The sequence below is a fragment of the Mobula hypostoma genome, chromosome 29 (assembly GCF_963921235.1).
Source record: "Mobula hypostoma chromosome 29, sMobHyp1.1, whole genome shotgun sequence".
Taxonomy (NCBI): Eukaryota; Metazoa; Chordata; class Chondrichthyes; order Myliobatiformes; family Myliobatidae; genus Mobula; species Mobula hypostoma.
In genome coordinates, this window is record NC_086125.1 from 22,154,657 (window position 1) to 22,175,145 (window position 20,489).

At 41.2% G+C, this 20,489-nt stretch overlaps 1 protein-coding gene across 1 annotated transcript in view; it reads right to left on the reverse strand.

The window, feature by feature from the left end:
- The window catches only part of LOC134339292 (adhesion G protein-coupled receptor E2-like), a 139,776-nt gene extending 122,224 nt beyond the window's left edge, over positions 1–17,552 (reverse strand). Inside the window, exon 1 of the mRNA XM_063035669.1 lies at positions 17,475–17,552. Within this exon, the coding sequence (XP_062891739.1) occupies positions 17,475–17,505 (31 nt within the window). The 5' untranslated portion in view covers positions 17,506–17,552. The remainder of the gene's footprint in view (positions 1–17,474) is intronic.
- Between the last annotated feature and the right edge of the window lie 2,937 nt (positions 17,553–20,489).

A 20,489-nucleotide genomic window follows, 5' to 3' on the forward strand; every position in this document is an offset into this window, starting at 1 on the left:
TACTTTTATCTTTTAGGAGTTGGGTTTCAATTGGATAAGTTAAAAGGAGATCATGTTTAAGTTTTAATTTCAACACATCTTTTATGTAAGGCAGGTTCTGGAGCCTAGGCATACTCTTGGTCTAACTGTTTCAACTCCTTCCTTAAATCATTTCTCTCTTTATTAGCTTTTTTTCTTAATATTTGCAGTATAAGAAATAATTTGTCCTCTAATATACGCCTTAAAGGTATCCAATCTGATAAGACGAGAAGTCTCCTCTAACGTATTCTCTTCAAAAAAAAAGTAATTTGTCTCTCCATAAACTTTAAAAAATCTTTATCAGATAACAAAGTTAGATTAAATCACCAAAATCTATTTGTTTGAAGAAGACCAGGGAGAGTTAAAGATAGAAACATAGGAACGTGATCTGAAACAGCAATCTCTTTATGTTCAGAGGATCGAACTAATGGAATCATTTGGCTATCAATAAAAAATAATCAATCCTGGAATATATATGATGGATATGAGAGAAAAACGAATATTCCTTGTCTACTGGAAGAAAAAAACGCCAAGCATCAATAATACATTTCATTAAAAAAGATTTAATAAACACAGCTGATTTATTTGGTATCATTGGTTTAGGAGATGAACGAGCTAAAACTGGATCTAAGCAACAATTAAAGTCTCCACCCATCATCAGTGAGTACAGACTTAAATATGGACAAAAAGAGAAAAAAATGCTCAAAGAAACTTGGGTCATCTATATTCTGAACATATACATTGGCAAATACCATTAATTTGTTATTTAGTTTCCCTGATACTATAACAAAACACCTATTTGTATCAGAAATTACATTATGTTGAACAAAGGGAACTTTATTATCCGTAAAGATCGAAACTCCACTAGCTTTGGACTGAAATGAGGAATGGACATGAGATCCTCTCATTCGATGAAAAAGGCATGAATTGTCACACTTAGGTATATGGGTTTCTTGAAGAGAAACAATTGGTACCTTAAGTTTTTTAATATAGGCAAAAATCTTATTTCTTTTCACGGGATGATTTAGCCCTTTCATATTGAAACTAAATAAATTAATACTTTGATCCATGTTAAAACTATTTCTAGGAAAGGTTAAAGTAGCAATCAGAAAAATATAAATTAAACCCAAATAATAAACCTTGAGATATGTTAGCTAAGTAACAGAGTTGACTAAATTCCCAAATCAGCTGCAAGAAAAAAGAACTTCCCATCCCCTTCCCTCCTCCCAAAGAGAGAAACTTGGTCAAAGAACAACCCCTATCTACTTTCCCTGAACAAATTCCCTCAGAAAGCCTGCTGGAACCGCACCAAAGAATTCAAGGTTATTTACTGTTCCAACCAAGACTAAATAATATACAGTGGAAAACAAGATTAGACAGGTTTATCAAACAGAAATAGCAATTATTCATACTGAGAAATATTAAACAGTCATTTTTTGAATATAGAGTATTTCTGTTTTTGCAAGATTTTTAATCAATTCAATATATGTATACAGTCATTTTTTTAAGTCCAAAAATTCTTGCGCCTGCTCCTTCGTATAAAACCATTTAAATGATCCATTTTCCAATGTAATTCTAAATCGAGCCGGAGAATGAAGGGAGGGTTTAAAATTTTGGCTATATAGCTCCACCATAACTTTTTTAAACTTAACACGTTCTGCCATAACTTCTGATGAAAAGTCTTCAACAATATGAATCTTTTGATCTTGGTAGTCAATCATACCTTTTCCACGGGCAGCACGAATCAGGTGATCCTTTATTTGAAATTCATGGAACCATATAATGACTGATCTTGGTTTTGATTTTGAAGTCAATCCTTAGATACTGGACCTGTAGGCACGATCAATCAAAGGCAGAGACTTTATAATATTAGGGAAAATTCTATCAAAAGGTTTGCAAAGAATTCTTTAGGATTATCTCCTTCCATTTGTTCTTTAAGTTTGTAAGTTGTTCCTCCTACTTCTGTTTTCCAAATCAATAATCTTCTGTCTCATTATTTCGTTGGACTTGGATTGTTTTTCATACAGCTTTTGCATATCATCCATTCTCTCGTCCAGTAAAGTAATAACATCTTCATGTACCTTTATCTTCTTATCATGCTCAGTTAGAATTGCTTGAATAACTTCTGGTTTCATAGCTATTTGTTTAATTTCAGCGATGATTTCTTTTCTGAACAGATGAAACTCCTCAGTAAGCTTTTGAATTGAGCCTGTAATGGCTTCCAAAGCTGCTTTGGTAGTCATAGGAAAATAATATCCCGTCTAAAAGTAGTATTTCAAAAGGTTGGAGAGAAAAGTAAGTAAATTAGAAGCACCAGGAAAGAGCTGTTACACCGTCAGTGGCCAGCAGGAAAATCCCCTCTCTGTTTTCTACCGATCAGCCAATGCTTCATCCATGCTAGTAACCCCCTGTAATTCTATAGGATCTTGCTAATCAGCCTCATGGGCGGCACCTTGTCAAAAGACTTCTGAAAATCCAAGTACAGCATATCTACTGCATCTCCTTTGTCTACCCTACTTTCCTCAAAAAAATTGCAGTAGATTAGTCAGGCAGGATTTTCCTTTCGCGAAACCATGCTGGCTTTGGCCAATCTTGTCATGTGCCTCCAGGTACTCCATAATCTCATCCCTAACAATCAATTTCAACAACTTCCCAACCACTGATGTCAGGCTAACAAGTCTATAGTTTCATTTCTGCTGCCTCCCACCCTTCTTAAATAACAGAGTAACATCTGCAATTTTCCAGTCATCTGGTACAATGCCAGAACCTATCAATTCTTGAAAGATCATTGCTAGTACTTCCGCAATCTCTCCAGCTACTTCCTTTCGAACTTGAGGGTGCATTCCCTCAGGTCCAGGGATTTAGCCACCCTCAGACCATTAAGCTTCCTGAGCACCTTCTCAATCATAATTTTCACCTAGTTTTCACATACTTCATTGCCCTAACACTCTTGAATGTCCGGTATACTGCAGATATCTTCCACTGTGAAGACTGATGCAAAATACACATACAGTTCCTCTGCCATCTCTGCATCTCTCATTACAATATTCTCAGCCTCATTTTCTAATGGTACTATATCTACCCTCTTTTACCCTTTATATACTTAAAAAAGCTTTTACTGTCCTCTTTGATATTAGTTGCCAGCTACCTTTCATAATTCATCCTTTCCTTCCTAATGACCTTCTTAGTTTCCTTCTGCAAGTTTTTATAACCTTCCCAATCTTCCATCTTCCCACTGGCTTTGGCTTTCCTGTATGCCCTCTCTTTTGCTTTTATTTTGGCTCTGACTTCACTTGTCAGCCACTGTTGTGTCCTTCTTCCATTCAAAAATTTCTTTTTATTTGGAATATATCTATCTTGCACTTCCCTCATTTTTTGCAGAAACTCCAGCCATTGCTGCTCTACTGTCCTTCCTGCTAGTGTCTCTTTCCAGTCAACCATTGCAGTTCCCTTCTCATGCCATTGTAATTTCCTTTATTCCACTGAAATACTGACACATTGGAATTTATTTTCTCCTTCTCAGACTTCAAAGTGAACTCGGTCATATCGTGATCACTGTTCCCTAAGGGTTCCTTAACTTTAAGCCTCTTATCACCTGTAGGTCATTGCTCAACATCCAATCCAGTATAGCCGATCCTCTAGTGGGCTCAACAACAAGCTTTCTAAAAGGTATCCCTTCGACATTCTGCAAATTCTCTCTCTTGAGGTCCAGTACTGGCCTGGTTTTCTCAATCCACTTTCATGTTAAAATCCCCAACAATTATCATGACATTGCCCTTCTGACATGCCTTTTCTATCTCCAGCTGTAATTTGTAATCCACATCCTAGCTGCTGTTTGGAAGTCTGTATATAACTGCCACAAGGGTCCTTTTACATTGCCATTTCTTAACCCAACCCATAGAGATGCTATATCTTCCAATCCTATGTCATCCCTTTCTAATTTGCCGTGCTCACCACCGATTCTACCTACAAGTTAAATTTCAGGGTGTTCTGCAAAAGTCCTTTTGTATCTCAGAATTTTGTCTTTCTCCCCATTTAGAAAATAGTCTGTACATTTATTTCTACTACCAAAGTTCATGACCATGCATTTTCTAAAACTGTATTTCATTTGCTTCTCCCTTGCCCATTTCCCTAATCTGGCTAAGTCCTTCTTCAGCATTGCTGTTTCCTCAACACTACCTTCTACTCCACCAATCTTCATATCATCTGCAAACTTGGCAACAAACCCACCTACTCAATCATCTAAATCATTGATATACAGCATAAATAGAAGTGGTCCCAACAGCATTACCTGCGGAACACCACTAGTCACTGGCAGCCAACCAGAAAGGGATCATTCTGTTGTCATTGGAGAGTGTCCAGAGGATGTTCACGAGGATGATTTGGGAATGAAGGGCTTAATATATGAGGAGTATTTGACAGCTTTCTACGTAGCTCCCTATATTTGCTCTTCAGAAACTCACCTTTTTTTCGAGCTATCTCGTTGCTTCCAATATACTATGCCTTCTCGCTGCTCTCTCTCCCCCATAAGAATACTATCAATCTAGGATGTCAATGGCCATCAATCTAAGATGTTAATGATCTAATACGTCACCTGGGAGGCACCATTCCATTTGAGAGTCTCTTTTATGTCCACAGAATCTCCTGTCTGTTCAGCTAACTATTGAATTCCCAATCACCACCACTATCCTCTTCTCCTCTTTCCCTTCTGAACCACAGAGCCAGAATTAATGCCGGAGATCTGCTCACTACAGCTTACCCATAGGTTATTTCCCTGCCAAGAGAATTCAAAGTGGTGACAGAGGGGAATGGCCAAAGGGGGACTAGGCACTGTCTGTATATTATTTTCTTGAGAAAGTTGCAGTATGAGTGGTAGCCTCATTGTAAATGGAAATTTCCTTGGGAGTTCGATAAGCTGGAAGGAGGGCAAATATTTTGCTTGGCTTTGGAGTCTTTGAACTTTAGGTCAACAATATCAGAATAAGAGGTGACCTAAGTGAGCTGAAAAATAATTTCTTCACACAGATGACAATGGACTTGGAATGATTAATTCAGGCACATGAAAATTAATATAGAACATGGCACATCAACAATATGAAGATGATCTGCCATGAACTTGATGAAGAACAGAATAAAACAAGAGAAACACAGTGGTAGATCCTAGAACCAGAAGGAAAATTCAACAATGTGTTGAGTAGGATCAGTGTGGAGAAAGGAACTGTCAACATCTTGAATCAGGAGATGCATCAGGTCTGAGAGGAGAAATGGCCAGTACAAAAATGAGAGGGAGAAGGGAGGACGTAGGCCAGTGGATTTTGGTGGACCAAGGAGGGGTGAGGACCCATACACTATGGGTGAAGTGTATGTGTGGTAGTTGGATTAAATTTGAAGAAAGAAGTGAATAAAAATGGTCTATGGGTGTTGGAGCTATGAACGAACATAGAGGAATGGAATCAAAAGGTTCAAAAGTTCATTTATTATCAAAGTATGTGTGCAGTACACAACTTTGAGAAACATCTTTTCCAAATAGCCATGAAACAAAGAAAACTATGGAAGCCATTTGAAGAAAAACATCAACCCCCGCAAAGAAATATAAATTGCACAATAGCAACAAGAACATCACCCACCCCCATGTCGAAAATAAATCATGCAAATTACAAGAACATCAATCCTCAAACCCCAACCCTCCCTCACACAAAAAAAACAAATCATGTCAAACGGCAACAAGTCAGTATGTATAAAAACACAGAAGTTAATGAAAAACATATAACCGAAAGAGTCCATTTTGAACTACAGTTCACAGACCAACCATAAATTACAAAATTTTGGTAACATCCTTCAACAGCTTCAAGGGAGAGAGGGAGACACCACTGGAACATAGAGGCTTTCCTTTGGGAGCAGTGAGCAAGAGGTCTATCACACACAGACACTTATCCAGCATTAACGAGCGAGAGATGGTTGGTCGACTCTGAATTCTTGCTTGCCACTGCATTCACCTCCATGTTCTTGAAGCTTTAATCAGCCGGTAACGGGGTCGATCATAGGTTCTCTCCCCAACTCTAAGCTTTTTCACTTTGAGACTGCTTGCCTCCTCGAATTTTCTCGGAGACATCAGAGATCTCTCCATCGAACTACAAACCGTAAATTGCAGGCTCTATAATTACCAGAAACACATCTAAAATAAAAGATGTAAAAGAAGTGAAATAGATAATTTTGTGGACTAAGTGGAAGATGTCACCAGAGGAAGCATTATGTGCTGGCACCATCTTGACAGGGTAGAGGAGAACCCATGAGGTGAGAATTACAAATATGTTCTTTCAAAGTCTGACTACCTGTTTTTGTTGGCCTCAGCAATGCCCACCAGGAGGTAGTACAGTCCATGAACTGAGGTTTAGATGGTGAAGCTATTCAATGTGTTGGTGCTTTCACAGCTTCTTTCCTGAGAATTTTACAGTATGTTAAGTGCCTCAGCACTGAGTTATTGTGTTACAAATACAGTTATACATAAATTTGAGATCGATACCTTTCCAAAATACCAGAGTCTGCACCGTCAACTACACATTTATACTAATATTATAGTATAGCCTTTTCTTGAATCCTTCCTATAGGCCACCAACTTCCCTCAGTTTCTACCATTCACCCACACACTAGGACTAATTTACAGTGGCCTGTTAATTTACCAACCAGCACATAATTGGGATGTAGGATTAAACTTGAGCCTTCAATCAAGGTTTCACCAGGGTCACTTGGCTCCAGATCTTATCACAACTTTGTTCTAAACATGAACATTGAAGCTGAATTCCAGTAATATAAAACTTTAAAATTTCCCATGGTACACCTTATGCAGGTTAACTTGATATTATTCCTCTAGTGAACTAGATCAATAAGATATGATTAACATTATTGAGATATGAGTAACTTCCCAACTTCACATTGGGGATGAGCAGGAATGAGATTAAGAATAGAAGAATGGTGGATTTTACCTTTCCTTAACACTACAGGCTTACTAATTTCTGAACACATATCTAATGTGCTTTACTCCATCCATCAAGGCTTGCTCCACACAGATGTGATTGTCTTAAAATGGCCTCTGAGCAGCCTATTAGCGAAACCAATGACTACCTATCTTATCACTGTGATCCACATTCTCAGCAGTAACTGAACATCTAGATAAGGGTAGCACTTAAGCACAAATTTCTGTAACAAGCCAGGAGGCTATTCTACGTCAACATGGTCACCAACATTTGACTTGCTTTGGCTCTTATGAACAAACCTAAGGTCATGGTGGGTGTGCAAATATTTGGTACAAATGATAAGAAATTGTTTTGTGAAATGACTTGTATGGAAAACCGGCACTTCATTATGGGAAGATTTAATGAAATTGTTCAAAACCACAAAATGTTTTGGGAGAATGGATAGAGGGAGGCACCTTCCTGTGGTTGGTAGGTATGGAAGTATAATAACTGGGACAGATAAGGAGAATTCAGTTTGGAATGAATTGCTTAGAAGGACAGCAGAAACAGATTAAATGGCAAGCTTTCAATAGAAACAAAACATTATCTCAAAAGCATCAGGGTTGTGAAGCACAAGCAGGAGAGTGGAAAGCTGGACAGAGAGACACAGTTGGGGATAGGACCAGACACTAGGTGGGAATAGGGGCAGGAGGAGAACTCTCTGAAGGACGAGAGAGACTAAGGGAGCCATGATGGAATGGCTGAACAATGATCTAACTAGCAACAGTATATTGGATGGATTTGTGTATTTGTGTATTTTATGAGTCAAAGCACACTGAAGGTCGGTGACACGTAGGTTGACACAATAGAGTTTCACATAACCTGAACCAAAAAGCAGAGGTGGGAAGTTGTAAATAGGGAACTAGAAATGTGAGATCTGGGGCCCAGGGATGATTTAGGGTGGGAGGGAATGAGAGTCGAAGGAGTCAGTGAGAATGAGGAGAGCTGGGGTTGTGTTGCTGCCGACGGGAGGGTTAAGGGAAGTAGGAGATGCCTGCCAGAGAATGCTGACATCTGGATCTAGTACCTGCAGAATTTCTTCTGTATCTTGTATCCAGTGTTTTCATAAGTGGGCTGCTGACATTCAGTTTGTCTAAGAAATGTCCCAAATGGTTACAAAAAATAGGGTCAGAGATCAAATCCTCTTAGTTCAGTACAGTATCTTGGCCAGCTAGCAACTGCTTGCAAAAGGCTCTCTGTGGTGGTGGTATGCAAACGGAACTGCAAGCACAAAGTGAAATGTGTTCTGCTGCTGAGATAATTGCCCAGGAGATCAGACTTTGCAATCTCTTGTACTCTGACTAATGAAGGTTCAAAGAGAGTGTGGGGAGCACTTGCAAGGAGGAAGGAATAACTTGGTTCTATGGAGTATATTCTCATCGCAGTGAAATCACACAGTCAAATTTCTGGATCCAAAAACAAACTCACATCAGTCACATCAGTTTGTGTTGGTAAAAGGACAATCAATCAACTTTTTGCTACTTTCGTTTCTGCCATACTTCCCCTCTCCTGAACCCTGCGACCCTGTCAAATGGTGCTGTCAGAAAGTACAGCCTGGCCAATTCCAGTTTCTACCTCAGTCAAGTGACCATTTGTCCCAGTGGAAACGACTGCAGTGCATATCAAACATGGAGTCTGGAGTCATGGAGTCATAGAACACTACAGCAGAGGAACAGGCCCTTCAGCCCATCTAGTCTGTACTGAACTATTAATCTGCCTAGTCCCATTGACATGCACCCTGATCATCGCCCTCCATACACCTTTCATCCATGTACCTATCAATATTTCTCTTAAATGTTAAAATTGAACCCCCAAACAGAACTTTGCTGACAGCTTGTTCCATACTCTCACCATGCTCTGAGTGAAGAAAAACCCCTTTATGTTCCCCTTAAACATTTCACATTCATCCTTAACCCATGGTGACCAGAGACCAAGGTGTGGATGGTAAGAACCCAAGTGCTGGAGTATCCGAGACTAGAATTAAGACACAGTATAGAGACTGAGGTGAGGACAGAATTCTAAACTCGATGCTTAATGAGAATCCAAAGTAGAACCGATGGTTGAGCACTGAATCTCAGTTCAGATGCTTTCTAAATGTTAAAATCCTGGTGCCAAAACATGGTCACTAATCATCAGAATGGGCCTGAATCTTTTAAAGGGGACACACCAGTTATCCATATTCTGGATAGTCAGAGTGTCTAAACTCCGGAGCTGGCGCAGTCGGGTGCGTATCGTAGCACCCATGACCTCTGGTTGTAGTCTCACCCAACCTCAATGCATGCCTAGTTGCATTTACCTCATAATTAACCTCAATCAAATCTTCCCTCAATCTATCATATTCTAGGGAATAAAGATTCAAAGATTCAAAGTACATTTATTATCAAAATACAGTATACAACCCTGAGATTCATCTTCTCCACAAACAGCCATGAAACAAAGTGTCCGTATGTTATGTTGAAATTCTATACGACATTATTATACTATTATGGAGCTCGCTCAAGGAATAAACATCAAACCTCCCCCATGCACAAAAGAAACACACAAATAGCACAATTAGCAACCAGAAAGTCAAGTGAGGCTTCGTGGCCTCAAGACCACACGCTTTGCTCAAAAATACTCCCAGAGACAGTGAAGTGTCAGATTGCTCAAATAGCCCAAAAACACACCACCTAAGTGTTGATCTCAGGCTCCAAAAGTAGCAGAACCAACCACATTTGATAGAAAAAGAAGATGTAAAGGAAGTGAAAGAAGTAGCTTTGTGAATTGTCTGAAGGATGCTACTCTTGATCACGTTGTCCACTGGCGCTATCTTCTTTAGGATCAAACCTTTCCCTACAACTCAGGTCCTTGAGACCCAGCAGCATCTCTGTAAATTACCTGTGCATCTTTCAATCCTATTTACACATTTCCTGTAGGTAGGTGAGTAAAACTGCACACAATATTTCAAATTAGGTCTTGCCTATGATTTATAGAATTTCAACATAACATACTAACAGAGTGAAGACTTAAGGGCTTCGGCTCAATGGGCTTAGGCGGAAACGGGCGAGGCGAGGAAGGTTTGGCATTCATTTTCTGTTGTTATTTGAGGAGAGGGGCAGTATGAGTGTGAGGGCAGTTTGCTGTTCTCAGTGTCGGATGTGGGAGGCCCTGGAGTCTCCAAGCCTCCTGGACGTCTACATCTGCGCCAAGTGCATCGAGATGCAGCTCCGAAGGGACCGCGTTACGGAACTGGAGCTGCAGCTCGATGACCTTCGTCTGGTCAGGGAGAGTGAGGAGTTGATAGAGAGGAGTTGCAGGCAGGTGGTCACGCCGGGGCCACGGGAGGCAGACAAGTGGGTCACGGTTAGGAGGGGGAAGGGTAAAAGTCAGGTGATGGGGAGTACCCCGGTGGCTGTGCCCCTTAACAACAGGTACTCCTGTTTGAGTACTGTTGGGGGGGGACAGCTTACCCGGGGGAAGCGACAGTGGCCGTGCCTCCGGCACAGAGTCTGGCCCTGTAGCTCAGAAGGGTAGGGCAAAGATGAGGAGGGCAGTTGTGATAGGGGACTTGATAGTAAGGGGGTCAGATAGGCGATTCTGTGGACGCAGTCCAGAGACCCGGATGGTAGTTTGCCTCCCTGGTGCCAGGATCCGGGATATTTCTGATCGTGTCCAAGATATCCTGAAGTGGGAGGGTGAGGAGCCAGAGGTCGTGGTACATATAGGTACCAATGACATAGGTAGGAAAAGGGATGAGGTCCTGAAAGGAGAATATAGGGAGCTAGGAAGGGAGTTGAGAAAAAGGACCGCAAAGGTAGTAATCTCGGGATTACTGCCTGTGCCACGCGACAGTGAGAGTAGGAATGCGATGAGATGGAGGATAAATGCGTGGCTGAGGGATTGGAGCGGGGGGCAGGGATTCAAGTTTTTGGATCATTGGGACCTCTTTTGGCACAGGTGTGACCTGTACAAAAACGACAGATTACACTTGAATCCTAGAGGAATCAATATCCTGGCAGGGAGATTGGCGAGGGCTACTGAGATGACTTTAAACTAGAATGGTTGTGGGGTGGGAATCAAATTAAAGAGGCTAGGCGTGAGGAGGTTAGTTCACAACAGGGGGATGGGAACCAGTGCAGAGAGACAGAGGGGTGTAAAGTGAGGGTAGAAGCAAAAAGTAGTAAGGAGAAAAGTGAAAGTGGCAGGCCGACAAATCCAGGGCAAGCATTAAAAAGGGCCACTTTTCAACATAATTGTATAAGGGCTAAGAGAGTTGTAAAAGAGCGGCTGAGGGCTTTGTGTGTCAATGCAAGGAGCATTTGTAATAAGGTGGATGAATTGAAAGTGCAGATTGTTATTAATGATTATGATATAGTTGGGATCACAGAGACATGGCTCCAGGGTGACCAAGGATGGGAGCTCAACGTTCAGGGATATTCAATATTCAGGAGGGATAGACATGAAGGAAGGGGAGGTGGGGTGACGTTGCTGGTTAAAGAAGAGATTAACGCAATAGAAAGGAAGGACATAAGCCGGGAAGATGTGGAATCGATATGGGTAGAGCTGCGTAACACTAAGGGGCAGAAGACGCTGGTGGGAGTTGTGTACAGGCCACCTAACAGTAGTAGTGAGGTCGGAGATGGTATTAAACAGGAAATTAGAAATGTGTGCGATAAAGGAACAGCAGTTATAATGGGTGACTTCAATCTACATGTAGATTGGGTGAACCAAATTGGTAAAGGTGCTGAGGAAGAGGATTCTTGGAATGTATGCGGGATGGTTTTTTGAACCAACATGTCGAGGAACCAACTAGAGAGCAGGCTATTCTGGACTGGGTTTTGAGCAATGAGGAAGGGTTAATTAGCAATCTTGTCGTGAGAGGCCCCTTGGGTAAGAGTGACCATAATATGGTGGAATTCTTCATTAAGATGGAGAGTGATATAGTTAATTCAGAAACAAAGGTTCTGAACTTAAAGAGGGGTAACTTTGAAGGTATGAGACGTGAATTAGCTAAGAGAGACTGGCAAATGACATTTAAAGGATTGACGGTGGATATGCAATGGCAAGCATTTAAAGGTTGCATGGATGAACTACAACAATTGTTCCTCCCAGTTTGGCAAAAGAATAAATCAAGGAAGGTAGTGCACCCGTGGCTGACAAGAGAAATTAGGGATAGTATCAATTCCAAAGAAGAAGCATACAAATTAGCCAGAGAAAGTGGCTCACCTGAGGACTGGGAGAAATTCAGAGTTCAGCAGAGGAGGACAAAGGGCTTAATTAGGAAGGGGAAAAAAGATTATGAGAGAAAACTGGCAGGGAACATAAAAACTGACTGTAAAAGCTTTTATAGATATGTAAAAAGGAAAAGACTGGTAAAGACAAATGTAGGTCCCCTACAGACAGAAACAGGTGAATTGATTATGGGGAGCAAGGACATGGCAGACCAATTGAATAATTACTTTGGTTCTGTCTTCACTAAGGAGGACATAAATAATCTTCCAGAAATAGTAGGGGACAGAGGGTCCAGTGAGATGGAGGAACTGAGCGAAATACATGTTAGTAGGGAAGTGGTGTTAGGTAAATTGAAGGGATTGAAGGCAGATAAATCCCCAGGGCCAGATGGTCTGCATCCTAGAGTGCTTAAGGAAGTAGCCCAAGAAATAGTGGATGCATTAGTGATAATTTTTCAAAACTCGTTAGATTCTGGGCTAGTTCCTGAGGATTGGAGGGTGGCTAATGTAACTCCACTTTTTAAAAAAGGAGGGAGAGAGAAACCGGGGAATTATAGACCGGTTAGCCTAACGTCGGTGGTGGGGAAACTGCTGGTGTCAGTTATCAAGGATGTGATAACAGCACATTTGGAAAGCGGTGAAATCATCGGACAAAGTCAGCATGGATTTGTGAAAGGAAAATCATGTCTGACGAATCTCATAGAATTTTTTGAGGATTTAACTAGTAGAGTGGATAGGGGAGAACCAGTGGATGTGGTGTATTTGGATTTTCAAAAGGCTTTTGACAAGGTCCCACACAGGAGATTAGTGTGCAAACTTAAAGCACACGGTATTGGGGGTAAGGTATTGGTGTGGGTGGAGAATTGGTTAGCAGACAGGAAGCAAAGAGTGGGAATAAACGGGACCTTTTCAGAATGGCAGGCGGTGACTAGTGGGGTACCGCAAGGCTCAGTGCTGGGACCCCAGTTGTTTACAATATATATTAATGACTTGGATGAGGGAATTAAATGCAGCATCTCTACGTTTGCGGATGACACGAAGCTGGGTGGCAGTGTTAGCTGTGAGGAGGATGCTAAGAGGATACAGAGTGACTTGGATAGGTTGGGTGAGTGGGCAAATTCATGGCAGATGCAATTTAATGTGGATAAATGTGAAGTTATCCACTTTGGTGGCAAAAATAGGAAAACAGATTATTATCTGAATGGTGGCCGATTAGGAAAAGGGGAGGTGCAACGAGACCTGTGTGTCATTATACACCAGTCATTGAAAGTGGGCATGCAGGTACAGCAGGCGGTGAAGAAGGCGAATGGTATGCTGGCATTTATAGCGAGAGGATTCGAGTACAGGAGCAGGGAGGTACTACTGCAGTTGTACAAGGCCTTGGTGAGACCACACCTGGAGTATTGTGTGCAGTTTTGGTCCCCTAATCTGAGGAAAGACATCCTTGCCATAGAGGGAGTACAAAGAAGGTTCACCAGATTGATTCCTGGGATGGCGGGACTTTCATATGAAGAAAGACTGGATGAACTGGGCTTGTACTCGTTGGAATTTAGAAGATTGAGGGGGGATCTGATTGAAATGTATAAAATCCTAAAAGGATTGGACAGGCTAGATGCAGGAAGATTGTTCCCGATATTGGGGAAGTCCAGAACAAGGGGTCACAGTTTGAGGATAAAGGGGAAGCCTTTTAGGACCGAGATTAGGAAAAACTTCTTCACACAGAGAGTGGTGAATTTGTGGAATTCTCTGCCACAGGAAACAGTTGAGGCCAGTTCATTGGCTATATTTAAGAGGGAGTTAGATATGGCCCTTGTGGCTACGGGGATCAGGGGGTATGGAGGGAAGGCTGGGGCGGGGTTCTGAGTTGGATGATCAGCCATGATCATAATAAATGGGGGTGCAGGCTCAAAGGGCCGAATGGCCTACTCCTGCACCTATTTTCTATGTTCTATATGTTCCTAACACTTGTACTTACTACATTAATTTATGAAGGCCAATCAGTCAAAAGATTTCTTTATGACCCTAACTACCTGTGACAGCACTCTTAAGGAATTATGGAACTATATTCCCAGATCCCTCTGTTCTACCACAATCCTCAGTGCCCTACCCCTCACCATGTAAGACCTATGCTGGCTGGGCTGCCCAACATTCACTATCACACATTTGTCTGCATTAAATTCTATCTACCATTTCTCAGCCAATTTTTCCAGCTGGTTCAGATCCTGCCATAAGCTTTGTTGCTTGCTGTAAACTACAGCCCAATCTTGGTGTCATCTGCAAACTTGCTGATCCAGTTTGCCATATTATCATCCAAACCATTGATACAGATGACAAGCTACAATGGACCTAGCACCAATCCTTGAAGCACCCCACTAGTTTCAGGCTTTCAGTCAGAGAGTCAACCACCCACAACTACTCGCTGGCTTCTTGAACGAAGCCAATGTCCAATCCAATTTCATACTTCATCTTGAATGCCAAGTGAGTGAAATACTTGACCTTGTCAAAGGCCTTGCCAAAGTCCATGTAGACAACATCCACTGCCTTGCCTTCTTCAACTCTATAAGATTGGTTAGCCATGACTTACCACACACAAAGCCATATTGACTATCCTTAATCAGTCCCTATCTATCCAAATACTCATATATCTAGAATATCTTCCAATAACTTTGCTACTAATGATGCCCGGCTCACCAGCCTATAATTTCCTGGTTTACTTTAAGGGCCTTTTTTAAACAGTGGAACAACATTATCAATCCTCCAATCTTCCGGTACCCTACCTGTCACTAAAGATGTTTTAGATATCTCTACTAGGGCCCCTGCAATTTCCTTTTACTGTTAATAATCTGTAGAAACTCTCAAGGTTCTCCTTCCCTCTGTCTGCTTGAGCAGCCTCTTCTACCTCTTCTAAATTCCTTCTGAACTGTTATCCTGTATTTCTTACAGTCCCCAAGTACCTAATTTGTTCTTGTCTGCCTATATCTATTATACACCGTCTTTTTCTTAAACGTGGTCTCAATATCTCTTAAAAACCAAGGTTCCATAAACCTGTTACCGCTGCCTTTTATTCTGACGGGAACATACAAACTCGGTACTCTGAATATTGGACTTTTGAAAGCCTCCCACTTACTAAGCATCCCTTTGCCATTAAACAATCTATCCAGACCACACTTGGACAGTCCTTGGGTGGGAAAGACTTGGAGAAGAATAGACCAAATGCAGGCAAATACAATTAGTGTAGATAAGCTGTAGGGTCGATATTGTTCGGAAGGCTGAACCATTTTTACCAAATCTCCTCTTAATTGCATTTAGCCTATTCTCCTCCAAGTCTTTCCTATCCAAGGACTGTCCCAGCATCACTTAAAGATTGTAATTGCATCTGCTTCTACCATATTGTTTCAGATAACCAGCATCTTCTGTGTAAAATACTTACCTCTTAAATATTCTTTAAACTCCTCTCCCTCACCTTAAATCTGTTTCCTTTTGTTCAAGACTCCATAGCCCTGTAAATAAGATTATATCTATCCTCTCAATCACTTATAACTTTATAAATCTCTATAAGGTCATCCCTCAGCCTTCAACGAGAGTAAAGCCAGCCTGTACACTCTCTCCTTGTAACTCTAGCCCACTAAGCCAGACAATATCCTACTGAATCTCTCCTGTATTCTCCCTATTGCTACCACAATCCTTCTGTAATGTGGCATCCAGAAATATGCATAATGGTCCAATGAAATATAATCGATGTTTTGTACAACTGCAACATGGCATCCAAACTTGTGCACTCAATGCCTCAGCCTATGAACACGTATACCAGTATACAAATACTTACAAGGGGTCCTGGGGTAAAAGTACCAAGGAGAAATTGAATTAAGAGAACATACAGATTTCCTGGTGGTCTGGAATCAGTCGTGTTTAAGATGTGTTTCCTGCAGTCACACAAGGAATCATCCCAGAGTCTCAGCAAAAGTGGTCTGATGTGCTGAGCAGCCAGATGTGATCCATTACATCAATTAACTAGCAAAACATGTAGGGTTCACTCACATTTTCTCTATCCTCTGGGTATAGAAGGTGCTGTTGTTACTGACAGAACAGAGAAATCCCTTTGACTGGGCATCATGCAAATTCAATCTACTCCCATCTGTCTGCATGTAATCATTATCCCTCTGGTTCACATGTGTGGCTGAATGTATTGGTTTTCACCATCTCTCCTGGCAGCACTTTCAATGTACTCACTACTGTTTGTTAATAAAAACTTGCCCCACAATCACTTTAAAATTTTTTCCTATCATCATAAAGTTATGCCCTTTAGTATTTGTCATCAACACCCAGGAAAAAGATTTTGTTCTATGTATGCCACTCATGACATTATAAACTTCTGTCAAGTCTCCCTTCAGCATGCGATGCTCAAGAGGAGACAACCCAGTGATAATGAACAAATAATTTCTAAACATTTACACCAACACATTGCCCAGACAATATACATGTCGTGTGAATTCAATTTATTCCAATTCCAATGACAAAATAGGATCAAATAGTTTTTTAAACTTACAATTTAGTCTAAAATGTTCTTGTACTCATAAATGAGACTTTACAGTTGAAATTGACCACTTTGTGAATATTTTACAATAAGATACAATCAAAATGAGAGGGCAAGCTGCTTAATGTGGCCTGTGTACAGCAGCTGCCTGAGAGCTGTGGGCTTCTCGGAGACTGCTCAGATCGGTATTCATTGTCTCCCAGTCACTTCCACCACTGTACATATGAAATGATTGCTATTTTTAGCCCACAGAAGTGTTCAGACAGCTGATGGAAACATTCACATGTTAAATAAAAACTGTGGAAAATGCAGTATGCAGAAATGCCGTGATCTTGGTATGAGGTGCTAGAGAAAAAATATAACCACAATAATAAAAAGAATAAAAGGGAGCATGACGGAATGAAGAGAGAAAAGGAAGTCTGAAAGAAGCAAAGAGTAAGGGCATAAACATTCACACCAAAGATTGCAGAGCCATGTCAAAGTCTAATTATCTAATATATTTTAAGAGAAAAGGAAGGAATGATTTCTTAAACAGATAAGGCAAGGGGAATTGTATACTTATGAGATTGACAGCGAGAGAAAGGTCAAACAAGAAAATTAATCATTCATATAGAAAAAAGTACTAACTTTACATGTCTAAAAATGGTAAAACACTGTGTTACAGAGTAATCTTTCTGAAATCAATTTCACATAACATACCAAGCATAAGGTAGCTGTATCCCAATTGCATGGTGTTCTCAAAAGTGTTGAACTGTAACTGTTCAGTGGTAATCTCACTCAGGCACTGTTCTCTCACTTTTCATACCACTGATATCATTTGGTAGAATTTCAACAGATGAAGTCACAGACACACCCAAATGGGGGAGGAGAGAAACCCAGCTTCTGCCTGCCTCCCATGCTCCACAACCTATTGATCCACTGACTTTAAATCTACGTATGAATTCAAATCTGGAGCATACCCTTGAGATCCTGCAACATCTCATTGTACTCATATACTCCGAATTCTGGAAATCCTTTGTTGGCAATACCTATTTTCCAAATCTGCTTATGGCATGAAGATGATTGATTAGATATGTGATTGATGTGCATTAAAATGAATAAAAAGTTTCATAGAGCATAATACTGGAACAGGCCCTGCAGCCCACAAAGTTGTGCCAAAACAGCTAAAAAGCAAATGAAAAAACACAAACACTAATCCCATCTACCTACACAATGTTCATTTCCCTCCATCTTCTACACATTCATGTGCCTATCTAAATGTCCCATGTATTTACCTCTACCACCATATCAGGCAGCACATTCCAGGCATCCCCTTTGAACTTACCCACTCTCACCTTCAATGCATGTCCACTGGTATTAGACGTTTCTAACCAGGGGAACAGATACTCCCTCACTACTCTATCTATGCGTCTCATACTCTTATAAAACTCCAGCAGATCTCCCCTCAGACATCACTATTCCAGAGAAAGCAACCCAAGTTGATTCAACTTTTCATGATAGCACGTACCCTCTAAACCAGGCAGCATACTGATAAATCTCTTCTCCACCCTCTCCAAAGCCTCAGCATTCTTCCTATTGTGAGGGGACCAGAACTGTATTCAATACTACAAAGGTGGCCAAAGCAGAGTTTTACAAAGTTGCAACAATACCTCCTGACTTTTGAACTCAATGCTTGCATTCCAAAAGCCTTGCGAACAGGAAAGATTCTTGCCCCTGGATAAAGCAGTGGGGGATTGGCAGGAGGCAAAGGTTGGGAACAAAGGAAGCCTTTTATGGTTGACTGTTGTTGACAAGTGGTATTCTACAGGGGTCTGTGTCAGGACTGATTTCTTTTTACATTATATGTCACTGATTATGTTGATGGAATTAATGGCCTTGTTGGAAAGTTTGCAGATGATATGATGATAGGTGGAAGGGCATGTGGTTTTGAAGAAGTAGTGAGGCTACTAAAGGACTGGGACAGATTGGGAGAATGGGCAAAGAAATGCACATGGAATACAGTAAGGGGAAGTGTATAGTCATGCACTTTGGTAGAAGAAATGAAAGGGTTGACAATTTTCAAGTGCAAAGGACTTGGGAATCTTTGTGCAGGATTCCTTAAAGGTTAACTTGCATGTTGAGTCTGTGGCGGGGAAGGCAAACACAATGTTAGCATTCATTTCAAGAAAACTAGAAAATAAAAGCACAGATGTAATTTTGAGACTTTATAAAGCACTGATCAGGCCTCACTTGTGAGAACTTTTGGGTCCTGCCCCTTAGCTTAGAAAAGATGCGCTGAAACTGCAGAGGGTTCAAAAGAGGGTCACAAAAAATGCCTTGTCATGAAGAGTGTTTGATGGCTCTGGACCTGTATTCACTGGAATTCAAAAGAATGAGGGATGACCTAATTGGAACTTATCAATTGGTGAAAGGCCTTGATAGAGTGGATGTGGAAAGGATGTTTCCTATGGTGGGAGAGTCTAAGACCAGAGGACACAGCCTCAGAATAGAGGGGCATCCTTTTAGAATGGAGATGAGGAGGAATTTCTTTAACCAAAGAGTGGTGGATGCCAAGCCTTTGTGCATATAGATTCTTGATTGGTCCGGGCATGAAGGATACCGTGAGAAGGCAGTAGATTGGGGCTTGAAGAAAATTGGATCAGCTATGGTGAAATAGCACAGCAGACTCAATGGGTCAAAAAGCCTAGTTCTGATCTTATACCTTATCCTCTTAAAATGTTTTCGACCTGTGTGGCCACCCTCAAGGAGCTATGAACTTGAATCCCAAGTAACAGTAACAGTGTTATGGATCTGCTCAGTAACAGTGTTATGGATCTTGTCCTTAACAATATACTGTCTCCTTGCATTTCTTCAGCCAGGGTACAGATCTCACTGACCCAACCATCTACGTTTTCATCCAGGTCATTCATATACATCACAAACAGCTGAGATCCCAGCATAGATTCCTGCAGGGCACTACTAAGTACAGACCTCCAACTTGCATAAGACTCTTCAAAGCCTACCCTCTATCTTTTATGTGCAAACCAGTTCTGAATCCAAATAGGCAATTTGTCACGGACCCCATGCATCTTAACCTTCTGGATTAGCCTCTCTTGAAGGACTTTCTCAAATGTCTTACTAAAATCCATGTAGACAGCATCCACTGTTGACCATCATTTATCTGCCTCATCACCTTGTCTAAAAGCACAATCAATTTGGTAAGACACAACCAGCTCCATGATAAGGTTCCCCATGTGAGGCTCATTCAGAAAATAATGAGGCATGGGATCCAAGAGGACCTTGCATTGTGGATCCAGAATTGACTTGCCCACAGAAGACAAAGGGTGGTTGTGGATGGATCATATTCTGCTCAGAGGATGGAGTTCTGCAGGGATCTGTTCTGGGAACCTTCCTCTTTATGATTTTTATAAATGACCTATATGAAGAAGTAGAAGGGAAGGTTAGTAAGTTTGGTGATGATACAAAACTTGGGGCTGTTGTGGTTAGTCTGGAGGGTTGGCAGGGGCTATAGCAGGACATCGACAGGATGCAGAACTGGGCTGATAAGTGGCAGATGGAGTTCATCCCAGATAAGTGTGGTGGTTCTTTTCGATATGTCAAATTTGGAGGCAGAATATAATATTAATGGTTAAGACTCTAGGCAGTGTGGAGGATCAGAGACATCTTGGGGTCCATGTCCATAGGACATTCAAAGCTGCTGTGCAGGTAGACAGT